General features: G+C 43.1%; 2 protein-coding genes across 2 annotated transcripts in view; one reads left to right on the top strand and one right to left on the bottom strand.

Moving 5' to 3' along the window:
- The first annotated feature begins 2346 nt into the window (after positions 1–2346).
- On the top strand, positions 2347–16270 carry LOC132831354 (ER lumen protein-retaining receptor 3). Its single transcript, XM_060849447.1, has 5 exons — positions 2347–2536; positions 7801–7901; positions 11551–11709; positions 12961–13213; positions 13573–16270. Exons 1-5 carry the CDS (start codon positions 2446–2448, stop codon positions 13611–13613), a joined length of 645 nt encoding a protein of 214 aa, XP_060705430.1. The 5' UTR covers positions 2347–2445; the 3' UTR covers positions 13614–16270.
- Positions 16271–19129: 2859 nt separating this feature from the next.
- The window catches only part of LOC132831340 (probable ATP-dependent RNA helicase DDX17), a 43720-nt gene continuing 36201 nt past the window's right edge, over positions 19130–26648 (bottom strand). The window contains exon 13 of the mRNA XM_060849429.1: positions 19130–21846. Within this exon, the coding sequence (XP_060705412.1) occupies positions 21215–21846 (632 nt within the window). The 3' untranslated portion in view covers positions 19130–21214. The remainder of the gene's footprint in view (positions 21847–26648) is intronic.

Here is a 26648-nt window from a genome sequence, read left to right as displayed (position 1 = left end):
CAACTAATTCCAATCATGACAGTATCTTACAGCAAATAGCAGTTCCTGTGTCCATCTGAATGTGTGGCCCTCCGCTCCCTCCACTCCAACCCCAACCTCACCATTAAACCAGCTGACAGAGGCATGGTGATAATATGGTGCACTAACCTTTATCTCACCAAAGCCACACACACCAACTCACTGACACCTCCTCCTACCACCCCCATGATCATAACCCCATCTCTCAGCGCCAAACCATCATCGCCAAGACCAACCACAATCTCATCGCTTTGAAATATCTTCCACCTACAGCCTCTCAGTTCCCCAACCCCACACTGCGTGGTTCTATTTTCTTGCCAAAATTCATAAACCTGACTTTTCCAGCCAACTGATCAACTCCACCTACTTCCACGGCACTGAACCCAACACCTCTCACCTCGACTCTGGTCCCTGTTGGTCCAGGAATTCCCCATCTACATTCAGGACATCAACCACGCCATTCACCTTCTCCATAACTTTCAGTTCCCGGGCCCCCAACACCTTATCTTTACTATGGACACCCAGCCTCTCTACACCTGTATTCCCTCAAGGCCCTACATTACTTCCTCTCCAGCAGATCCAACCAGCACCCCCCTCCCACCACTAACGCTCTCATCCACCTGGCAAAACTGGTCTTCACCCTTAACTTTTCTTTTCAATCCTCCTACTTCCGACAAACTGAAGTGGCGGCCTTGGGTACCCGCATGTGTCCAGGCGATGCCTGCCTCTTTGTACGGTATGTGAAACAGTCCTCCTTCCGCAGCTCTGCTAATACCATTCCCACAGTTTCCTCTGCTACATCAATGACTGTATCTGCATTGCCTCATGCTCAAATGGTTAATTCACTTCACCCACACCTTCCACGTGACCTCAATTTCACCTGGACCATCTCTGACATCTCTCTCCCCTTCCTAGGCCTTTCTGCCTCCATCTCGAGCAACCAACTCAGCACCAACATCTATTACAAAGCCACTGACTCCCTTGATTACACCTCCTCCCACCCCCATGCTTCAAAACAGTGATCCTGTACCCCGATTCCTCCATCTCTGCTGTATCTGCTCCCAGGAAGAGCAATTCCACAACAGGACACCTCAGACTGCAATTTCCCCTCCACGGTGATCGACAATGCCCTCAACCACATCTTCTCCATTTTCTGCAGCTCTGCCCTCAAACCCCCCCCCCCCCCCCCCCCCCCAACCACAACAAAGTTAGATGTCCCCTGGTCCTCGCATCCCACCCCACTAATTTCCAAGTACAACACAATCCTCCACCATTTCCACCACCTGCAGACTGACGTCACCACCAAAATGATATTTTCCTCCCCAACCCTGTCTGCTTTTCACAGGGACCATTCTTCACTCCCTTGTTAGGTCTACACTTCCCATCAAACCAACAGCTCCCCCCCCCCCCGCTCCCCAGAACCTTCCTCGGCAGCTGCACAAGCAGCACAGCCTGCCTCCTTCCACTCCCCACCCCTCACTTCCATCCAAGGTCACAAAGAATCATTCCAAGTCCGGCAGAGATTCATCTGCATTTCCTCCAATCTGATTTATTGCATCTGGGGCTCTCGATGTGGTCTCCTGTACATCAGTGAGACTGAGCACAAACCCATTTATGGTCCATACACAGCAACCAACCCACCTTCTGGTGACCATCCATTTCAACTCAGCCTCCCCCAGTGACATGTCCATCCTGGGCCTCCTCCACCATTAACACAAGGGCACACAAACTGGAGGGAGAACACCTCATCTTTCGCCACAGGAGCTTACAATCATAGGGTCTAAGATAGAATTCACCAGCTTCCAAATCTCCCAATTTCTACCTCATCCAGGCCCAGCCTTCCCTCTCCACCCCACCCCTTAACCTGACCCTAACTGTCCACCTTCCTTCCATTGATCCATTCCATCCTTCCCACTGCCCAATCACAGCCATCTCTTACCTGTATCCCATCCACCTTTTCCCATCCCCCTCCCCCAGTCCTGATGAAAGGTTCCAACATGAAGTGTTGACTCTTTCTTCCTCTGACGCTACCTGACCTGTAGTGCTTTTCCCAGCTCCATTCTTGATCCCTCCCCCCATTATACAGTATAGCAGTCTCTATGGATATAATCGAAGTCAAGTAACTTTAAGGTCCTGAACATTAAAGGAATTTCATGGCACTTTTTGACAATGGAATGTTGCAGTATCTGGCCATGAGTGGGGAACTCTCCTCTTTCCATTTTGATGCTTTTTTTAAAAAAACTGCTGTTTTTAATGCAGCCCTATTTGTTGAGCTGATGCCTTTAATTGGATTTTGTGTCGGCTGACAACAGCGCCCTTTAACGGACAGACTGCAAGCTGCAGCCACGTCACCGAGTCTAACTCTAGTGCTTGCTGCAAAGTTGGTGCCGACTTGGACAGTTTTGCAAAGTTGGGAATCGGCGAAAGATGAACGCGTTCAGACTGTCCGGGGACCTCTCCCACTTACTGGCCATTCTTATCCTCCTGGGGAAGATGTGGAAATCCAAATCCTGCGCTGGTGAGTGAGAGAGAACACAGCCCCGCGGGCGGGGGAGGGGGGGAATAAGAGAGAAAAGAGATGGGGACACGGAGCGGGGGCTGGAGGAAAGAAAAAGGTGGGGGAATAAAAATATAGGAGGTGTGGGAGGGAAAGTTATGGGTTATGCAGGAGTAGGTAAGGAAAAAAAGGGTGGTAGGAGAGAGGGTATAAAGGTAGGAGAGTAGAGATAGGAGAAAGGGAAGGTGATCGAGAGTGAGGGAGGTAAGAAGCTGAAGGGGAAGTGAGAGAGGGGAAAGGGAAGAATACAGGAGAGAGTTGGGGTTAGAAAGTGGGGCGTATAGGAGAGCAACGGCATAAAGGCGAGAGATGGGACGGGGGGGGGGGGGGGGGGGGAAATGAGAGCAGTTTTGGAGCAGGATGATGTACATAAAGAGAGAGATAGGGTTAGTGGTTAGATCACTTGATCCATGGGCTTCAGTTTGTTAGCCAGGGATATGCTTTCAAATTTCAACTGGTGAAATTTGAATTTAAATAAATCTAGAATATAAAAAAAAGTTAACTGCTGTTGAAACCCATTTGGTTCATTGATGCCTTTAGGAAAGAAAATCTCAATTATTTCAATTGCCTGGCCTCCTGACAATGAGGGTCACCCAGTAATCCAGTAGGAAATTGTCTCTTGCAATGTTTTTAAAACCTGGTTATGAGTGGAGTCATGCAATCGTACAGTAAAGAACAGAGAAACAACTAAATCTACACTAGTCCCACTTTCCAGCACTCGGCCCAAACCTTTGAATGTCCTGTCACTTCCACGTACTCATCCAAGTGCCATTAAAGGTTGAGATTTACTGCCTGAACTCCCCTCTCAGGCAGCATTTTCCAGAGTCCCTTCCCATTTGATAAATTGGGAATTGGTTTGAGATTCTCTCGGATTTTACTCAAGTACTGTTTTTTTTCCCCATATTTGCTCTCTTAATAGCTTTCTTACCTTTTCCTGTGCACATTTTATAATCCACTAGAGCCTCCATTGATTTTGTATGTCTGGCTGTACCTGTTGTTATATGCTTTTCCTTTTCATCCAGTTGAATATTCAGTCATCCAGGATTCTCTACATTAGATTAAATTCCCTACAGTATGGAAACAGGCCTTCAGCCCAACCCTCCGAAGAGTAACCCACCCAGGTCCATTCCCCTACATTGACACCTGACTAATGGACCTAACACTATGGGCAGTTTACCTGACCTGCACATCTTTGGAAACCCACGCAGATATGGGGAGAGTCTCCCGAGGCTGGAATTGAACCTGGGTTCCTGGTGCTGCAAGGAGGCAGTGCTAGCCACTGTGCCTCTTAGCTCATTACTTCTACATTTCACCTTTGTTTGGTCTTTACTTTCCCTAGTTCCATTTAGAACATTCACTGTTCTGCTGTGCTGTGGATTTACCCAGGAGTAACTGTTCCCAGTCTACTTTGACCAGCTCCTGCCTTATTTTAAATGAAGTCTGTCTCTTTCTCCAACCCCCCCCAAAACAAAATCTGAAACTCATTTTGCAGACCATCTGGATCAAATTTAAAGCAAACAGTATTGCAGTCACTCTCTCCAAAATGCTTTCCAACTGCCATCTCTATCACCTATCTAGCTTTATGCCCAGCATTAGGTCCAGCACTGCCCTGTCCCTTGTAAAACAAATCTATAGGTTAATACAAAAACTTTCACTTCAAGAAATCGGTCCCCTCTAAACCCTCTATTCCCCAATATTGGGGAAGTTGAAATCTCCCAATATATAATTGGGGAATATATTGAAATCCCCTACTTTATTATTGCTCTTACATACTCAGTGAATTGTCTACATATTTGTTCCACTATTGCCCACTGGCTGTTTGGGGGTCAATAATGCACTCCCAGGATGTGTCTGCCTTTTTATTCCTACACTGTACCCACAAAGCATCATTTAAGCACCATTCTGGATACTGTTCCTCCTAACTGCAGGAACTGACTCCCTAACTATCTCCTTGTTTTTACCCTCCCCACCCTGCAAGATGATCCTGGAACTTTGCTATTTCACCCTTATTGCCTTGGTCTTGCCGGTAATACTCTAAGTTTTAAAAAGTAAAAGCCATCCAGCCTCACCTTACTCCCCTGAAAAGCAACGTGGTTGAACTCTGCTTTGGTAAGGTTTGCAGTGTCACTATTGTAGTAAGTGTCCCTGGTCCTCTTTCCTTGCTGAAAGTAGTGGTTAGCATTGCTGCCTCACAGTGCCAGGTACCCAGGTCCAATGCCAGGTACCCAGGTCCAATGCCAGTCTCAGGTGATTATGTAGAGTTTGCACATTCTTCTCTGGCCTGCATTGGTTTTCTCCAAGTGCTCCAGTTTCCTCAGTCCAAAGATGTGCAAGTTAGGTGGATTTATTATGCTAAATTGCCCATATAGTGTCCAGGGATGTGCACACTAAGTTCGCCATGAGAAATGCAGGGATACATAGATGGACTAGGAGAGTAGGTCAGCATGGGATAATCTTCAGAGGGTCAGTGAACTGATGGGCCAAATGCCTCCTTCCATACTATAGGGATTCTATGAACTAGTTGACAATCCTCCCAACAGCACGAGTAAATCCCCCAATAAGGATGTGGGTCCCATTCTGTTTCAGGTGCAGACTGTCCTGCGCAGACAGGTCCCACCTTCCCCAAAAATGGTCCCAGTGATGTAGGAGTCCTCTCTTCTGCACCAACTCTTCAGCTATGCATTCATCTGCCCATTCCCTTATTTCTGTATTCACTAGTATAACTAGTGAATCCCCTGTCACTGTCACTCCAGCTTTCTTCATCTTGTCCTCCTCCTCTGCACAGTCAGGCCAGTTGTGCTAGAAGCTTGGCTCTATCTGCACTCCCTTTAGGAATCTGTGCCCTTGTTAACTTTCAAACAAATGAAACACCAATTTGAGAGAAGGACCCAAGGGGTCTCTTGTACTACCTCCTGATTTTCTTTCACTGTACAGTAGTCACACATTCCCATTTTTTTTCCAATACCTTTTCTTACAGTGTGACCACTTCTCCAAATATGCTGGGGTTACCATAAGGACTCTCCACTTCAGCCACTCCCCAGGTGTTGCAATGTTCTGGTTAAACCACTACCAGTCATTTCTCGATCATAAGAGAGCAGACTTTGGTCTGCTGCAGCTTTAGATATGAAACCCATGGATCTCTCAGCCTCATGGATGTGGCAGAGTTTCTCCAGCCACCAGAGCTCTGAAACAGCTTACATGTCTGTAGTTGAAAGCACTTTCTGCATGTGGTCATACTACCAGTTAAGGTCCTTGACTTCTCCACATAGGTCACTCAGTTCAGGAAGCTGCCTTATCCACCACAACAAAGTTGAATTTGTTTAGTCTTGCTTGCTAACTTTTCCAAGCATTTAATCATAAAGATACCCCCTTTATCTTAGTAGTCTCCTTTTATTCTCTGACCTTTACTTATAACTGTGCTTTTCAGTTAATTCCCTGATAATCTCCCAGTTCTTGGGACTCAGTCTGCTACTGCCACACTCCTCACAACACTAACTACCTGCTTTTTTTTTTGCTCCCTTCCTCCTTTTAACCACATTAATCATTAACCCTAATTAACTACTACATCCCCACCCACTATCTAAACAGTTGAATATCTCAAAGAATTAGCTTCAATTAGTACTAGATTCTCAAGCAAGAGACTAACTCAACTCCCAATCAAACTGCCATTCTCCAATCACTGATAGTTGCACTGTGTTAGACACCACCCAGTCCCTCCAACATTTCAGGGGTCTAGTATTTTTTTTACAAGGTGCACGAATCTTTATTCAGTTCAGGTGTCTAGAATTATCATTGAGCATATTGAGGCTGAACTCCCAAAGGACCAATCTGTTATCACTAAATCAATGAGATGTTTCCTCTGTTTGTGTATTGCCTGAGAATAGGATTCTGCCAGTCAGCCTTGGACATTTTTCTCTCTCACCTGAACATGTTCTTTGTCAGATTTCTGAACAGCTGCGATTCCATTCAGTCTTTGGTAGGTTCCACCTCTTCAACAAAGTTTCCACCTTCTTGTTTAGGCCTTGCTACTGTGACATGGGACAAAGTATCTGCTATCCCAAACTTGATTGTCCTCTATGTGAATCATGGGGGTATTTTTTGCTAACTCCTTAAAATTGAAAAGTGTCACTAAGGATTTGTGAACTCTCTCTACCTTCACTTGGAGACTAACAACACAACCTGCAAACTTTTTACAACTCTTGTGTAGTAACTAATGAGCTTCTTTTAATATAGCGACACCAATTAGGGTTAACTGAGGTAGCTAATGGATGGGCCCTGTTCTACCTCCTCTGCTTCTTTATAGCCGCCTCACTGCTTTGAAATTAATATCTTTCTGCCAAGTCAATCATTTTTGGATATGGTCCTTCCTGTCATTCCAAATTGCTGATTAATTTTGCTTCCTGTCCAACAACAATTCTGTTCCTGATTAATTCATCTTTTATGCTTGCCTACACAAAGCACTGATGAAAGTTTCAACATTTTCCCTTTGTCACTAGGTCTGCTTATTAAATTCAGTCTGTCCAGTAATGGAATTCATTTTCCACAGCTAAGTATTTTTATGACTTCTTTGCATCTACTGTTTCCTTATTCAGTCCCATGCCTGAATAGAATATAATCTGCACTGCCCCCAGTGTGTGCAATAGTGTACTGAACCATATGGTTTTGCACTGCAATACCTGGTAAATATTTACCAATTCAGCTTTGCATCTGTTTTAGTGGGCCCTGTGACCTGAAGCTTTTTGATATGCCAGACCTTTATCCATCTTGTTCTTTCACTTTTTGCCAACATTTTTTTTGCTGTCATGCTGCTGCTAAAGAATATTTAGAGTTGGCTGAGCTAAGGAACACTTATCCAGGAACCACCTTACCATGGCTTCATCTTCCCATAAAGCTGAGAGAGCAAGATAATGTATAATTTCCTGTCGTTACATATACACACCTATTTACTTAATTACACAGTCAAGCTTAATGCTTTATATTACTATATAAATCTTTTCAAAATCTCTAAATTACAACAGTGCACAAGAGAGGGGATAGGGAAGGAGAGAGAAAGAAAGGAATTGGGGAGATGGCTAATCTCCCAGGAACAGGGAGGGACAAGGGAGAGGAACCAAAGGAGTGAGATTAAATGGGAAGCAAGGGAGGAGAACAGGAGGAGAGTTCAGGGCTTTCTGCTGCTGGATGTTTTACACACACATTGTTAACCTTGTAATTTACTTTGTTAGGTATTTCTGGGAAGAGTCAGCTTCTCTTTGCTCTGGTGTTTACGACACGTTACTTGGATTTATTCACCACATTCATCTCAGTCTACAACACCACCATGAAGGTAAGAGGTTGGACCAGACGAAATAGGATTGCCATGAAGGATAAATCTGTCAATTCAGTTCATGGAAGTGTTCTCCTTAGAACAAAGGGGATTGAGAGGGGACGTGATTGAAATGTATAAACATTTGAGGAGTAGAGTGAGGGTTGACAGGAAGAAGCCTTCCCCCTGTTGAAGGGATCACAGACCAGGGGTTATAGACTGAAGGTAAGGGGTAGAAGGGTGAGGAAATTTTTTTACTGAGTGTGGTGGGAATCTGGAACTCACTGCCTGTAAGGGTAATAGAGGCAGAAACACTCAGAACATTTCACAAGTATTTTGACGTGCAGCTGCAATGCTAAGACATTCAAGACTATGGGCTAGGAGCTGGAAAATAGGATTTGAATAGTTGGTGGTTATTTTAGACTGGAACACACTTGATAGACTGAAAGGCCTTTTTAGTTGCTACATATCTCTGACTTATGCCAAACATTTATAAAACACTACAAGTTTCAGCTGGAACTCTGATTGGCTGGAGGCTGTCTCCACATCAGGGTTTGATTCTAGACGTGGCCCGTTCCTTGCCTTGCCACTTTCCTCTCCGTGGTTTGGATTCTAGGTCTTCACTGAAATTCCAAGATAATTCCTTCCTCTTTCCTCTTCACTACAAACTGTCTTCAGTTCTTTTGCTACCTCTTCTCCTCCAGAAGGCACTAAAGACCCATGGCTTTATTTATCACAAGGTTGAAACAGACCTGTTCATCTATCTGTCACTTTCCTTCCCTCCTTCCAACTCTGTCTCCAGCTCTCGCCCTAAATTCATGTTGTCATTAAGTTCTCTCCTACCTCCCACTATTTTCTCATTGGGTTTGACTTCTCCATGTGACCCACTGCCTGGTTCCCTCGATCTCATTCCTGCTAAACTTCTCCTCCTGATCTCCATTATTCAATATGGTGAACAGTTCTCTGAGTGCCAAATCTCTTCTGTTTATCTGTATGATTAACATTCTCTCACCACTTCCCATGTTTGGAGTTTTGAATTTCTCTAACCAATCAATTGTTCTGTACATTTTACAAACCAGTCAAAGCTTCCAGAGAAAGACATCTGAAAAACAGGAAGCTGGTCAACATGGAATATGAAAGGTATGAAATAATGGGGGACATTGGAATATTTTGAAGCAATAAATAAAAACCTGTGTGGATTTATTGAACATGACTTATGTCTGACAAGTGAGGTTTTTCAATTAACTAATCAGTAAGTTACATTTAAATGCAACTTAACAGGGTCAAATAACATCTGAAGTTGAGCGGCACCTGGAGGCAGGATATTGAAGACCAATTTAAGGATTAAAGCTCATGCCAGTATTAAAGGTCATATTAACATTGGAACTGGAAAGCACTGACGTGACGTTTCCCGTCTCAGAATCTATTTTCCCTGTTTATTTGCCTGTGCATGTTTATGTGCCTGTGCAGTTCATAAGTTTTATTTATAAACTTATGTTTTATATGCCAGTGGTTTGCTTTAATGGATGGGCACTTAAAATGCCAGGGGTCAGTAGGCTATGGCCCAAGTGCTGGTAAATGGGATTAGTATAGTTTGGTGTTTATTGGTCAGACTAGGCTCGGTGGGTGAAAGGCCTGTTTCAATGCTGCATGACTGTGACACTACCTGTATGTACATTCTAATTACTCATAATAAAACAACCATCTTTGGTTGGTACAGAACCCTGGTCCTGCTTTCTATCAAACTTTGTCTGAAAATCATGTAAATTATTGCTGATACTTTAAACAAAAAGTGCATTACCATTTGACATGATCCTGGGAATAACAGGGCATAGTTTGTAGGCACTGCTGCAGTTAGTGGGAATAAGGATGACCCTGTGATTGCCAAGACCATTCCCACACCATGGGTGGGAATAGGAACCACCTTTCTCCCCGAAGTAACACTGATCCATTCATTCCCTCTCGATATTCTGCCTTCATCTGCAGCTCAACATCAGATGTTATTTGACCCTGTTAAAGGTGCCATATAAATGTAACTTTCTCATCATTTAATTGAAGAACTCATTTGTCAGACATAATTCATGTTTAATAAATCCATGTGAGTTTTCATTTATCGCTCCAAAGATTCCCACTGTCCTCCATTATTGTCTCAAATCTTTCCCAGTGCCAACATTATGTTGATAGTCATAGAAATGTACAGCATGGAAACAGAGTCTTCGGTCCAACTCGTCCATGCCGACCAGATATCCCAACCCAATCTAGTCCCATCTGCCAGCACCCGGCCCATATCCTACCTAACCCTTCCTATTCGTATACCCATCCAGATGGCTTTAAACGTTGCAATTGTACTAGCCTCCACCACTTCCTCTGGCAGCTCATTCCATATACATACCACTCTCTGTGTGAAAAAGTTGCCCTGTAGGTCTCTTTTATAGCTTTCCCCTCACACCCTAAACCTATGTCCTCTAGTTCCGGACTCCCCCACCCAGGGAAAAGACTTTGTCTATTTATCCTATCCATGCCCTTCATGATTTTATAAACTTCTATAAGGTCACCCTTCAACCTCCGACGCTCCAGGGAAGATAGCCCCAGCCTGTTTAACCTCTCCCTATAATTCAAATCCTCCAACCCTGGCAACATCCTCATAAATCTTTTCTGAACCCTTTCAAGTTTCACAACATGTTTCGGATAGGAAGGAGACCAGAACTGCACGCAATATTCCAACAGTGGCCGAACCAATATCTTGTACAGCCGCAACATGACCTCCCAACTCCTGTACTCAATACTCTGACCAATAAAGGAAAGCAATTCAAATGCCTTCTCCACTTTCAATGTGCTTTGAACCTGCACTCCAAGGTCTCTTTGTTCAGCAACACTCCCTAGGACCTTACCATTATCTGTATAAATCCTGCTAAGATTTGCTTTCCCAAAATGCAGCACCTCACATTTATCTAAATTAAACTTATCTGCCACTTCTCAGCCCATTGACCCATCTGATCAAGATCCTGTTGTAATCTGAGATAACCTTCTTCGCTGTCCACTACACCTCCAATTTTGGTGTCATCAGCAAACTTACTAAATATACCTCTTATGCTCACATCCAAATTACTTATATAAATGATGAAAAGTAGTGGACCCTTGTGGCACTGCACTGGTCACAGGTCTCCAATCTGAAGAACAATCCTCTACCACCACCCTCTGTCTTCTACCTTTGAGCCAGTTCTGTATCCAAATGGCAGCCTCTCATTCCTGGGTTTATGCTGCCACCTCCCACTCCCCGTTGTTGGAATGGCTCCTGATGCCTGCACCAAAGGAGTTTTGAAAGATTGTGGCTTTTATTACAGAGTTGGTTCCCAGAGAAGCGGATGAAATGTAAATTCAACAGCTAAAAAGCTGTCTGCTTGTTGAGAGAAGACTTGAAGATTGGGAAGCCCAGGAAGTTGGGGCTGGTTCTTCTGGAAAGAGTGCGATAGAACTATATGATAGAACTATTGCAAGAAGTTCTGCTTTTCTGGAGAAGACAAGGCGGAAAAGACTTCAAGACACCAGTCAAAAATGCAGCGACACTACTGGATCAGGAATTTACCACTCAGCTAAAGCCAGCCACAGCTCACTTGCAGGCACTGCTCTCATTTCCCCTTGTGTTTATTTGGTTTGAATTCTTTTCCAGATCATATTTCTGCTCTGTATCTACATGACTGTTTACCTGATCTACATCAAATACAGCTCCACCTTTGACCGGGAGAATGACACATTCCGCGTGGAGTTTGTCCTGGTCCCTGTCGCTGGTCTGTCCTTCCTTGTCAACCATGACTACGCTCCATTGGAGGTGAGACCAATTTTTAATGATCCCTTTGTTTTGGATTACCTTTATCAGAACCTAATATTGATTGAGATCCGAAATTAGTGATTTGCATCATTGTCTAGGAACTAGGCATTAGTCTTCAATACGTTGTCATTGAGGTTAGGATTGAGGCCAGTCTTGGGGATCAGGGAGTAAGGCTGTCTCCCTCCTCACCCCAGGCTCACTGTCCTGGTCTTGGAGTTACAATTGGCAGCAGTAAAAATGAAGCTGGAGATACTCTGGCACGTTATTGCTCTCCGACCTGGGCCTGGCTCATGTTATTTGTATAGATGTGAACTCAGAGCTTGGTTGTGGGGTTAGGGCAGTGTTTGCTGCCTAGTGTTTGAGCTGACTCCGTTGCTCATTTTTTTGACACTCAGTTCCAGATCTGTATGTTAGCTGTCTCCAGCCCTACCCTTAGCTCACCCCAGCCTAATCTTTAGAACCTCTCATATCTCCGGCCTCATCCCACCATGGTCTTGTCCATCCTCCAAGTAATTAATTACTTGCCTCCTTACAAGGTCCACTCTGTTGCCACTGACTGCCCAATGTTGCAGTTTCCTGAGAGTCTGAGGGCCCTTTTGATGCTGCAGTCATCTTCAGATTCATCTTTATTCTTGCTATTGTCAGCCCCTTTGCCACAATCCTGCTCTCGTGCTTCAGATTTAAAATCCTCATTTAGATCTCTGCAAGACCTAACCCCACAATCTCCACATTCACCTTCATGTGAATAAAACAAAGAACTGCGGATTCTGGAAATCTGAAACAAAAAACAAAATTGCTGGAGAAACTCAGCAGGTCTGGCAACATGTGTGAAGAAAAAAGAGTTAACTTTTCAACTTCTGTTCTAAAGAAGAACTGGACTCGAAACATTAATTTTGTTTCTCTCTAGCAGGTCTGCTGAGTTTCTCTTGCAGTGTGTTTGTCACCTTCATTTGACCCATTTCTTGTTGATCCTCCTCCTGCTTCCCACCATTAGGTACCTTAAACTTGTTTACTATCGCTCGTCATCTGGAACTCTCTAAAATCTCTCTTGCCTTCCACCTCTCCCACTCTGGTCCTTTGCTTTATCCTCTGTGCCTCACCTGACCGTGTCCTCACCTCACCCAACACTTGCACCCCTTCATCCCTCTATTCCCTCTTGCCATCTCCCCCTCTGACTTCAAAAGATTCAGGAGAACTTGTCACCTCCCATTTCATAGTTTCTGATTTGTGACTGCACTTTGTCTTTCCCAGATTCTTTGGACCTTCTCCATTTATCTAGAATCCGTTGCGATTTTGCCCCAGCTCTTCATGATCACCAAAACCGGTGAGGCTGAGACAATCACCACCCATTACCTCTTCTTCCTGGGGCTTTACCGGGCACTGTATCTAGCCAATTGGATTTGGCGGTACCACACAGAAGGCTTCTTTGATCAGATTGCTGTTGTGGCTGGTGTCGTGCAGACCATCTTTTACTGTGACTTCTTCTACCTCTACGTCACAAAAGGTAAGACCGAGAAGCAACTTGCCCTGACCTGGGGTTCTAAGAAACTGTCTCCTTTCCATGGGACTCCCAGAAACTGCCTACCGAACTACCGGGCTGCTAGAAACTTTTCAATGCCATAGGCGTTCCTTGAAGCCATCCACCCTGCAACGGGGCTTCTAGAAGCTACTGTCTTTGCTGTGGGGCTCCGAGAAACTGCGTGCCCTGCTGGGGTCTCCAGGAAACTGTCCCTTCTTGGGATAGGGGCAGCCATTGCTCAGAGTCGGTGGGAGCATAGGCCGGGGCTTCATGGGTCTCTGATTTGGATCTGGATCTGAGTTTGCTGCTCCTGCTGAAATGTTTGATCTGTTTCTTCTCCTCAGTCTTGAAAGGAAAGAACCTGAGCCTCCCGTTACCTGTCTGAGACCGAGCAACGCCTTGCAACTGACCGTATTGCACAAGTACACAGTGTACAACTCAAAGATGAATGAGCTTTTACTGGAACTAAATTTAAATATCACAGGAACTATTGAAATAATAGGTGTTTTTCTGACCCCAACACTCCACCCCTCCTTCACATCAACCACCCCATCCCATCTTTCTTCCACATCACCCCTGCTCCCCATCTCCTCACCCCTTCACCCTCCCCTGTCCTTCTTCCCATTAGCTCCTCCCCTCCAACTTTACCACTATCTGTCCTGTTTCCCCCAAGGCCATTTTCTATCCCTGGTCATTAACTTCCACTTTCTTGGTTAAATAATATTTCTGGTTTCACTTTTGTTTTTGTGCCTCCCTCAGAGTAAAATTCACCAAAGAAGACAGCATCTGTAACAATTGCTCTCCAGTGTTAAAACTGACATCAGTCACAAGGGAAATTATAACCCCTTGTAATCTGCCCCATGATCTCATTGAACATTGGGACAGACACAAGGGATTGAATGATCTATGTTTCTGACACTGCCTCTGGAAAGTAGCAAAGGCTAGGGATCAGGAAGCTGCTTCTGAGTAATTCTGTCCATTCCTGGCTTGGGTTAACCTTCCTTCTTGATCAGCAAGGTTATCAATAGTTATGGGGAGAAGGCAGGAGAATGAGGTTGAGAAATAGTAGAGCAGAATCAATCAGTCCAACGGCCTAATTCTGCTCCTATACCTTAAGGACCTGCTCCCATAGCCCCTTTTATTCATGTTCACAGATCTCCTCTCCTTAATACGGGCCAATATCTCTATAAAAATGTCAATAAACCTCAACATGTTCATTCACACCAGGACTGGGATGTTTGAGTTATCATTGATATCCACAAGGCTCAATAGTCACTGCCCTCTGAGATGGCCAAACTGGCGAGTGTGAAAGAAATCACACTGGAGGAGGTGAATGGAGAATATGAGGGTGGGTGGAGGGATTAGAAGAGGGAGAGAGGCGATGAATGAATGAGTTGGAGGAAGCCTAGGAGGGAAGACCTGAATGGGAAGGATTGACAGGATGAGTTGGATGAGGAAATGAGGGATGGGTTAAAGAGAGTTAAGAGAATGAGTTAAGAGGATAAATTGGGAAGGAAGAGATGGATGGACTTGGGTTTAGTTTGGAGGAGGAGGAGGGGGGGGAATAGGCTGGAGTGAGTTGAAGGTGAATGAAGATAGAATTTGGTTCCTGCCATATTAAGCAGGCTTATGGAAAGATCAGATCTTCTATCCTGAATACTTGGGTGAGGATTTCTCCACATGTCCATTTTCCCCACACACACACACACACACACACACCCATCCACCCCCAAATCATCATATGGCTTAAGTACAACATGTGATTTTAATGATGACAGTCTGTGAATTGTGCTAATTGTTATGGGCAGTTCAGACAGATTATTTTAAATATAGCTAAAACTGAAGATTTTTGTTACTTCTCGTGACTTTTTTTTATAGTTTAGTTGCCTTTGTTTTGCAGAACATATGCTTTCAAATTAGGAACAGAGGAAACCTGATCCCATTCCTCCTCCTCATACCCAAATATCTTGTCACTTGTTCAAGGGTTGTGGGTGTTGCTGGCTAGGTGACTGGTTATTGCCTACGCTTAATTGCACAGGATAAAATGGTGGTTACCTACCTTCTTAAATCATTACAGTCCATCCACAATGTTGTTAGTGAGGGAGTACCAGGATTTTGGTCCAGTGACATTGTAAGAAAGACAGCATCTCTAAGTCAAAATGGTGAGTGGCTTGGAGAAAAACATGCAGTGGTTGTGTTTTTGGAAGGAGCTTTGGTGTGTAATTGTACTGCATCTTGTAGTTGGGACATACTGTTGCAATGGTGATGGATGAGGTTTCAATCAAGCAGCTACTTGGTCTGAGGTAGTTTTTGAATGTTGTTGGAGTTGCACACATTCCAGGCATTCTCCTGGCTTATCTCTTTTTAGGCTTTGGAGATTAAGATGGTGAACTATTTATAATAGAATTCCTAGTCGCTGACCTGCTCTTGCAGCCACATTATCGATTTGGCAGAGCCAGTTCTGGTCAATATTAACCTCCAGGATTTTGAAAATGGGAAAGATCAGTGAGTGGAGTAACTGGATTTTTTTCTGGTTGGAGATGGCTATTGCCTGCTGCTTGTGGTGCAAGCATTTTCTTCAATTCCGTTTCCCTTATCTTGCTACGCTCTTTGGTGTTAACGGCAGTCACTCTCACCTCACCTATTTAGCTGTTTAGTCTTTAGACAAAGATTATAATGAGGGAGAAGCTGTATGGCCCTGCTGGAATCCAAACTGAACAATGGTGTTAAGTAAACTGGTAGAAAGTAATTGGTCAGGTTAACTTTGTTCTGTTGTGTGTGCTAAGGGCAGACCTAGAGCATGATTTGAACCCCTGTAAATGAGCAGTGTCCTCAGCTAACTAACTAACCTAATGATGTTTCCAATGGGTCCTTGTCTCCCTGCTTTACCAGCTGACCGTGAATTGTTTCACATCAGTTCCAGGATTAAGACTCCTTCCTAACTAAGCTTTAATAATGCTTCTGTGTTCTGATTTATTTTATACTCACTTTGCATTTGGCATAAATTTATCAAACATCTGTAATAAAGGACTTCACTCAGCATTGTGTTGTAATGTCATTGATAGCATTCAAGCTGAATTTGTCACTCAACCCAATTCTGCCATTGGTACTTCCAACACTGTCTCTTCACCCCAAGGACCTGCAGACGCAAAGGTGCACTCAGATCACAGCCAAATGGCTTGATTATCAACCTCCCATGTGCTACCTGTCAAGGATTTTGGGGAAGAAGTGAGTCATGCTGATTACTGTGGATCACGATCCCACAATTATAGCCTCTAGCTCACTTTCCTGGAGCCATTCCAGAAGGCCATCTTCAGCTTGATCAGTAGCTTGAGCCAGAGCCTGGCATCCTCTCCAATGTGGTGCAACTTGCCAATTCCATCTAGCAATAATGTGCCCTTTGTGAAAAGTTGGAGTCAATGCAAGTGTCTTGCAGTGACAAGATTGTACTCATAACATCCAAATCTCCAGGTATTGTCTCTGTATAGTGGAAACAATTTCTAATCTTTGTATGCTAGTTTCCTTGAGGAGAGAGAGGACTGCAGATGTTGGAGCATCAAGAGTCAAAAAGGGTGATGCTGAAAAAGTACAGGTCAGGCAGCATCCAAAGAGCAGAAGAGTTGACATCAGGGACAGTACAGTGCCTCAGAACACCAAGGACTTGGGTTTAATTCCTACCTTGGGTGACCGTCTGTATGGAATTTGCACATTTTACCCGTGTCTGTGGGTTTCCTCAGGGTGCTCCAGTTTTTTTTCCCCCACAGTCCAAAAAGATATGCAGGTCGGGTGAATTGACTATGCTAAACTGCCCAGAGTGTTAGGTGCATTAGTCAAGCGTAAATCACGTTGGGGATTGAGTATAGGTGGGTTGATATGGACTTGGATCAGAGGGCCGGTCTCCATACTGTACAGAATCTAGTCTAAATATAAATAGGGAGGGGGGGGGGGGGGGGGGGGGAGGCTGGGAGGACAGATATAAATGGGGGGGGGGGGGGGGGTGAGGCTGAGAGGAAGGTAGATGGGGGGGGGGGGGCGGTGATTGTGATAGTGGAACATGGACATGTCAAAATGGTGATGCTGAGTTAGTGGGTTGGATCTGGGATGAGGTGGGGAGGGGGAAACTAATGAAGTTGACCTAAAGTCAATAGTTTCATTCTTACTGATGAGACTCTAGTTTTGCTCATTCACCGAAAGTCAGTTACTCAGTTTACTGTTTGCAGAAAATTTAAATATCCAGGCAATTAAACAATTCAAAATATGGACAGCGTTTAAAAAATTAAATGTAGATTGCTGACATCTCAATGGGTCCTCAGTTGTGAAACAGAAGAAGTGGTTGAACTGTTTGGAAATCAGATGAAAAACATTTCAGTCTTCAAAGTGATGTTGATGAGTACCCACCCTCAGTGTGGGCGATCTCAGAGGCCTTCTGGTCATCATCATCATCCTAGAGATTGATCTGGATAGATCTGTCACTGGTAACAGATGGTTCCTCACAATGGCCAAATTATGGAGCAAGTCAGGATGAATCCAGACTTCCTTTGATCCACTCCTACCATCTCTTCCTATTCCCCAGATAGCGACTCAGAAGTATTACTAAATCCTCTACCAACTGAAGCAGGTCGTCACCATTGAGGGAAACCTAGGTGCATAGAGTTTTTACACCTTTTGTTTGCAATTCTTCAACAAAATCTGCTCACCTACCTCTATACCCAGCTTGTATTATGAGCAAATCTACAGATGAAGACAGGTACCAATCAAAAAGAGCAACCATTTCTTTGGTAAATAACTCTTTATTACTGGAATTACAAAATACAAGAAAACCAGTACAGTATCAAAATAGCACATTAATAAGACGGACACTAGGTACAACTTCACAAAGGTGAAATCTTTTACATACAATGAAGAATTACAAGATCTGTTTGGACTGCTGCAATTCTTCTCCAGCTGCAGAATTCTTACTGTTTAAAAGCTGAGACTCGACCCCTAGATTTAAAAAGGTTCAGACAAGTACGTAGTACGTAACAACTACGTAGCTTACAGAATCTCTGAGCAATTGTCAATAAAGCAAAGATTGTGTACTACTGTTAAATCCTGGCAATAAGAAAAAATGTCAGAACATCTAAAGCATTTAAATGAAGTGTGCAAGTTGCAAAGTTGTCACTATCCCTAGATTCTGCTTGCCCAGTTGTTACCTATTTCTTTTCCCAGTGTTACGTTAGCAATTAATATTAACAATAATTGAGACAAAATAAACATCCAGGATTTAGGTTTAGAGTAATCGTAGCGGTTGCAATGTCAGCTATCAATAGTTCAGTAAAAAGGCCCAACTACATCCATAATGTTGTATGAAATGATCCAATGAGCCAGAACTGGTGTTATGAAAAAGCATCTAGGAGGGTTAGGAAAGGGAAAATTGAATTAAGGGTGTCTCACTTAGAGACTACACACCTTTGTTCCAAGTGGCTAATGAACAGCTGGCAATAATGTTGACAAGCTGCTGATCGGGAAAATCTGCCTGAGAATGTCTTTTAACAGTACTGCTAACGTTATGACTGCCTCTTCTCTTTTACTGGGAGACTGAGAGAAGTTCAAGGAAGGCTTGCTGGCAATGAAATTAAAGTTACCATCACTGTCTCCCCACCTGCTTCATTGTCCCCAGAAGAGAAAGCCTTTATAATGCCTGTGCCAAGAATAGCATCTGAAAAACTGAAGCACCTGACCCTGTAGCTGATAACCTGATGTCACCAGTAACAAAAGGCACATTCCAGGAATTGAATCTAACCTCCAAGCTTCCCACATTAGGTCAGCAGCACTGACAGATATTCCAACAGCAATTTTAATCAAAACATATACAACATGCACTGCAATATCAAACAAAACAGATTCACAGTAAACAAAGGGGAGAGTTCAAGTTTTATTAACAGGAATGACATTACTAATCAAGTGCAAAACAATGCAAGCACTGAGAGATGGTACAGGTCATTCAAATTACATCAAACAACTTGGCTACAGAACATAGCATTACAGCTGATGGTAACCACAAAGACTTCCCCCTTTCAGGGCAAACAGTTTGGTTGGTCTCAACTTAAAGCTCCAAAATGTTTGTACCTCATTAACAGTGTGGTTTGTGTTGACATGGCATTTGGACCTGAGGAAAACCTAGGAAAGCTTTACCACACGATCTGAGAACTGTTGCAATCTACTAACTGAACTTCAAATAAAAACTTGGTTTGAGAATTTAAAATGATCAGCTACATATTCTGTACAATGCCTCAGAAAGAAAATTGACTTTTACGTTTAATGAGTTCATTTATGAAACACCTACCTTTAATGATAATCCAGCACTCAAATATTTGAAAGAAAACCTACTGTTATGAATAATAAACTGGCCAATCATTAAACAAGGAAATTGGTTTTAAAAATCCTCAATCAACAGAACAGGAAAAATCCACTGCTACCCATGTATGGAAAATATTGAACAGTAGCTGAAAGCATCAGATTGCACCCAACAACACTGCAACTTCCAGTCATCTGTTGTTTGGTGTATTGGCAGCTGGTGAAGGATAGCTCCCCTTTTTACTGTTAAGCAATAGTCCTCGTAGATAGCAGAGTAACAAGCTTGTGACCACAAGAAAGTAGTTGAGTAATAGTTCAATATTTTCACCTGTTAAATTTAAACCATCAGAAATCAATTCTATTTTAAAATCCAAGTCAAAGTACTGACATGGACCACATCTCATTGCTTGCATGAAAAAGACATGACTATTCACTTCATTTCGGCAACTGAAGCGAGCTTTGTGAAAACCCAAGAGATTGGGGGTAAAGCATGCAAGTAGAAAAAGACAATTCACGGTCACTGTTTTGGAATCTCTTTTACTGAGAAGCTGTTCTTATTTCTCAATGCTATGGGCTGTTCCAAATGGATGTTAATTTCATTTAGATTGCACTTTATGATACATTAAGTACTCAATAACTCCCACTGTGACCCTGCATTAAGTATGGACAGTCTTCAATGCCCAAACTGGCAGTCACAGACAGCGCCATTCTACACTTCAACTCTGCAAGTTAAGAACCATGTTAAAACTTCTCATTCAATAGCTAATTTAATCAGACTCTCTCACAATGATCACAATTCTAAAAAGCAAATCAATCTGATAATCTTGCAGTCAAGGAGATGTTACTGCAGTTATGGTGGGAATCCAAAAAAGTTTTCTGATTCTTCATTTCACAGGTGCCTAAGAACAGCTTTTATCCACATCGTGAGTTTATAAACAATTAAAACTGGAAGAGACTTAAAATAAAAACGACATTAAGTAGAAAAAGAGTTTTGATGGTTTGTATAGACTTCCAAAAATTGAACATTTGACTCAACTTATTTCTTTTATCAGATCACAAACAGTAACCTAATTTGCACTGAAACTTGCTATGACAGTGAAAAGGGCAGTCTGAATTTTTAGCTTCAATTTACAGCCAAATTATAGAATTGGTAGAATGTCCTGACAAAATTACACTACAAGAATATCAGACAAAAAACCTACCTTTTAAAGGATACACTTGAAAATGGAACAAGCTGGTTTTTAAAACATTCTGGAGAGTGGTTGAACCTAGGGCACTACAGGATTCAAACACTTATTCGGAGATAAGCAGGAATCAAGGTTCAAGCACTGACCAATAGATGCTTCCATTTTAGTGAGTGATCAACAGGTTGACTGGGCCATGATTTGCAAGCATTAACACACAACCTACACTTCAGCAGGATTTACAGTAGGTGTCAGTAGTAACATTTGACACAATGGCCCATGTTTGATCATGTGGGATCAGCGTCAGGAAGTTTGCTTCTTGCCCCGCACACTATTATAGTAATGAAGTCAACATGAATGCAATTGGATTATTTATCCTCTTTAAACTTTACTCATCAGTAGAAAATGGAGCTGATGCCTAGGTCTTATAAATGGGGAAATAAAGTGGAAATTTACAAAAACCAATTTATTTTCGGCTTGATCCCTGTGATGTAGGTGGTGGTGGGGGAGGCGGTGCATACTGATAGGTCCCCTGGGACATGTAACTCAACAGTGAGTTGCTCTGTTGATATGTTTGAGACATCAGTGGCTGTGGCTGCTGCCCCATCCCATTCTGCCTGAATTGCGCAGAGGACTGTGGGGTTCGCCCTGCGGTGGCAGTGGATGAAGCACTATAATTACTTGAACCATAAGCCGTGCTTTGGGCAGCAGTACCATAACCGGAGGTACTGTAACTGCTCCCTGCACTTGAACTTTGAAAGGTACCCGTTTTCCCAAATCCTGCTTGAGTTACAGCCCCATATGTGCTTTGATTAGTCCCCCCATACAGCCCACTTTGGGTAAAATTTGGATACTGAACTGACTGTTGGCCATACACAGGGGTCCCAAAACTGTTGGTCTGCGCAGATCGGAAACTCTGCTTACTCAATGGACCGCCACTGTCTCGGGTATCTCTCTGGCTCCCGAACCTGCCCCCATCTCCCCTGTCTCTGCGATCCCCATCGAGGTCTCTAAAAGCCCGGCTGCGGCCTCTGTCACGATCGTCTCTGTACATGGTGTTAGGGTTGGAGCCAGTGGGCCGGTAACGAGAACGGCCTCCTAGAGTGGCGGGGGGGGGGGAATAGAAACATGCTTAGTGAATTAGAATTAAATTGTACATCTGTATAACACATCCACATTGGTAAAAATTATTCCATCTCTTGTTGCTGAATGAAATACCAGATTTGACCACATACATTCTCCTCAAATTTACAATAAAGATGTAGGCAACTTTCTTCTCCCCTCTGTCCACCTACTGAAGCATATTCTCTCAGGTCACACAATAAACCATTCAGGTGAAAGGCTCCAAACCTCCTGACAGGCTGCCATGGTAATCTGTGTGAGTGCAGTCCAGCATAGAGACCCATCTCATTCAGTGAGGAATCTCTCACACTACATACGCAGGGAACTGAGTGTGTATCCGATATATTTACAGCACCATGTATTACAGCTCTTCCCCCTTTTACCTTCTGGACAAATGTAAGATAACTCAGAAAATCCTGTAATAAATTGGACAAAAAAAGCTTCAAATCCAAAATTATGGTCAAACTGAAGCTACAGAAAGCTGCAAATATTAAAATTTTCACTTCTGAAATTGGGCAAAACAGTATTTCAAGAGCTTTTATTCAAAACCATTTCACTGTCTCAGTGCAACAGCTAACGTTTGGAGGAGAAAGTTAAGAGAATTTAATTTTGAACAATCTGTTCTGGTGTTCACAGACAAAGTCATCGCCAGTCCGACATTAGTCAGGTCTCCTTGGAAATAAGGAGAAATCTTGCAAGATGGAAGGTACTGAACCAGAGATTTATATTACAGCATAGAAGGCCTTTTTGACCTTCTCTCTCTGCTGCAATCTCAAATTAATGATGCCCTGCCCCACTCAACACCATCAATCTCGCAACAATTAATCAATCAACAGTTCCACTCCCATATTGTGCTACAGGCAGAATGTGAACCAAAACAATCTTTTCTTCTTTCACCGAACAATATCTGTGCTTTGAAAATTCTCCTCTCATCAGTGACAACTTATAATTAAGGACATCACTGATCCTTCAACCAAAAGGTGTTTATGTACTGTTAAAATTCTAGACAATTAAAAACCTCTACATCAGTCTTCGAACACTGAAAAGTACAGCACAGCAATGGGCCCTTTGGTCTACGATGTTGTGTCTAACATGACGCCAAATTAAACGAATCCCTTCTGCCTGTCCTTGGTCCATATCCCTCCATTCCTTGCATATTCACATGCTCATCTAAACGTCCCTTAAACACCTATTATAGCTGCCTCCACCCCTGGCAGTATGTTCTACACTCCTATCATTGTGTAAAATATTTGCCCCTCACACCTCCTTTGAACTCTCCCCTTCTCACCTTAAATGCATACCTCTTAGAATTAGGCATTTCATCTCTGGGAAAAAGATTCTGACTACCTATCCGCACACCTCAATTTTATAGACTTCTATGAAGTCTCCCCTCAGCTTCCACTGTTCAAGAGAAACCAACCTAAGTTTTTCTCGTGTCATACCAGGAAGCATTCTGGTAAACCAAAGCCCCCACATTATTCCTGTAATGTGGTAACCAGAAGTGAATGCAATACTCTTAAGCATGGCCAAACCAAAATCTTATAAAACTGCAACATAGCATCCTGACTCTTGTTCTCAATTCCCGAACCAGCACAGCATATGCCTTCTTAACTACTGTATCTACTGCTGTGGCCACCTTCAGGTAGCTATTGACTTGAACCCCAAGATCCTTCTGTTCAGGGTCCTGCTATTAACTGTATACGTTTCCTTAACATCTGATCTCCCAAAGTTCAGCACCTCACACTTATCCGGATTAATCACCATCTGCCATTTCTCCACCCTTATCTGATCTATATACATCTGTGTCCTTTGACAACCATCTACACTATGCACAACCCCCCAAATCTTTATATTGCCTTAAAAGGCACTCACACCCCCCCACCCCATCTACATTTTCATCAGAATCATTTATTTATATCACAAACGGCAAAGGTCCTAGTTCAGATCCCTGCTGAACACCACTCGTCACAAAAGTCCAGCCAGAAAAAACACCCTTCCACCACTACACTCTGTATTCTATCAACAAGTCAATTCTGAATCTATGCATCTCGATCCCATGCATCTTAACCTTCTGGATGAGAATATCACGAAGGACTTGTCGAAAGCCTAAGTATAATCCATGTAGACAACATCCACTGCACTACCCTCATCGATTACCTTTGTATTTTTTGAGGTGATGACAATCAGTAAGACATGACCTGCCTTGCACAAAGCCATGCTGACTGTCCCTAATTAGGTCATGCTTTTCCAAATGCACATATTCTCTCCAATAGCTTCCCAACCAATGTGACTCTCCGGTCTAATTTTTCCTGGATTATCACTATTTTCCTTCTTGAACAGGGAAACTTTGAGAAGGTGACTAAGGAAGTGGACGAGGGTAAAGCAGTAGATGTTGTGTATATGGATTTTAGTAAGGCGTTCGATAAGGTTCCCCATGGTAGGCTAATGCTAAAACTACGGAGGTATGGCATTGAGGATAAATTAGAGGTTTGGATTAGGAATTGGCTGGCTGGAAGGAGACAGAGGGTAGTAGTTGATGGATTATGTTCATCTTGGAGCGCAGTTACTAGCGGTGTACCACAAGGATCTGTTTTGGGACCATTGCTTTTCGTTATTTTTATAAATGATCTAGAGGAAGGACTTGAAAGCTGGGTAAGCAAGTTTGTGGATGACACAAAAGTCGGTGGAGTTGTGGATAGTGAGGAAGGAAGTGGTAGGTTACAGCGGGATATAGATAAGTTGCAGAGCTGGGCGGAAATGTGGCAAATGGAATTCAATGTAGCTAAGTGCGAAGTCGTTCACTTTGGTAGGAATAACAAGATGATGGATTACTGGGCTAATGGTAGGCTACTTGGTAGTGTGGATGAGCAGAGGGATCTTGGTGTCCATGTACACAGATCTCTGAAAGTTGCCACCCAGGTAAATAGTGCTGTGAGGAAGGCATATGGTGTACTGGGCTTTATTGGCAGAGGAATTGAGTTCCGGAGTCCTGAGGTCATGTTGCAGTTGTAGAAGACTCTGGTGAGGCCTCATCTGGAGTATTGTGTGCAGTTTTGGTCGCCATACTATAGGAAGGATGTGGAAGCTTTAGAACGAGTGCAGAGGAGGTTTACCAGGATGTTGCCTGGAATGGTAGGAAAATCTTATGAGGAAAGGCTGAGGCACTTGGGGCTGTTCTCATTGGAGAAGAGAAGGTTTAGGGGAGATCTGATAGAAGTGTATAAGATGATTAGGGGTTTAGATAGGGTAGATACTAAGAACCTTTTACCGCTAATGGAGTCAGGTGTTACTAGGGGACATAGCTTTAAATTAAGGGGTGGTAGGTATAGGACAGATGTTAGGGGTAGATTCTTCACACAGCGGGTTGTGAGTTCATGGAATGCCCTGCCCGTATCAGTGGTGAACTTTCCTTCTTTATGGTCATTTAAGCGGGCATTGGATAGGCATTTGGAAGTTATTGGGCTAGTATAGGTTAGGTAGGATTCGGTCGGCGCAACATCGAGGGCCGAAGGGCCTGTACTGCGCTGTATCCTTCTATGTTCTATGAAACAACATTAGCTACTTGCCACTCCTCCTTCATTAACAATCTCTGGCATTGTCCTGCTGCATCCATGATCTTCAAAGGGACATTTATTTCTTACTTTCTAGCACTTGTACTGTTGCTAACCTGCATTCTTATTCAACCTGCTCAGAGATGTTCTTAACTGTTGAGCCACTACCATTTTGCCACAAGAGGGCTCCTTATGGTAACTCCATAAAACATGTGACATATTTGATGGTTACATCTATCTGCAGTCACACTTTTAGTTAAGTATTTGAACACCTAGGTTCTGCTGATGCAAATTGCAGCATATTTCCATTGAACGTGTATTCTTCCACTTGACATTCTGGCTCATGTTATCTAATCTCATAGCAGCCACTAGCATCCTCACACAAGAGCTGATTTTTTCAAAGCACCTACAGCATATTGTGTGCTCTATTTCAAGGTCTAACAAATTTGCTCTTTAGAAAAACTTCAGCTATAACTTCTACTTCAGGTAGTGTTCCAGATCATAACTGATGGTGCAAGAAAAACATCTAATCACATCCTTTTATTTTAGTCACTTATTCTGTGCCCTCCAGTTACAACTTGAAAGGAATACTGAGTGTAGAGACAATATCTTCCTTTAGAGGAAAAGCACAAGACTCAAATTTTATGAATATTTTATCGAGGAATATTACATTGAATTGTGAGAAAAGAGAGGCTTATGGCAGATATCAAACGCTCAAAACAGCAGAAGTCCTAGAAGAGTACAGAATGTGCAAAATGGAACAAGAAAAAGTTAATCTTCATTTGTAGAGGCAGGGATTAATCGAGAACAGTCAGTACGGTTTTGTTAACAGGACATGTATGACCAACTTGATTTAAATTTTTTTTTAAAAGAGGTGACCAACCTTGTAGATGAGGGCAACACTTTTGACATCATCTACTTGGGACTTTTTAAGATTTTGTATGGGAGACTGATAGCAAAGGTAAGAGCCCATGGGATCCAATGGAATTTGACAAATTGGATCAACAACTGGATAAGTGGCAGGAAGCAGAGAGTGATGAGTAAGGTGTTTTCTGACTGGAATTGTGTGTCCAGTGGTGTCCCACAGGGATTAAACTTGAGGTTCATGCTATTTCTGCTTCATATAAATAATTTAGACTTGAATGTTGGAAGGTTACAAGTCTGCAGATGATGCAAAAATTGGTGCAGTGGTAAATAGTGAGGCGGCTAGCCTAAGATTACAGGAAG

This window comes from Hemiscyllium ocellatum, chromosome 33 (assembly GCF_020745735.1).
Source record: "Hemiscyllium ocellatum isolate sHemOce1 chromosome 33, sHemOce1.pat.X.cur, whole genome shotgun sequence".
NCBI classification, from domain to species: domain Eukaryota; kingdom Metazoa; phylum Chordata; class Chondrichthyes; order Orectolobiformes; family Hemiscylliidae; genus Hemiscyllium; species Hemiscyllium ocellatum.
The sequence above is the reverse complement of the archived record's forward strand: the minus strand, read 5'-3'. Positions and strand labels throughout refer to the sequence as shown.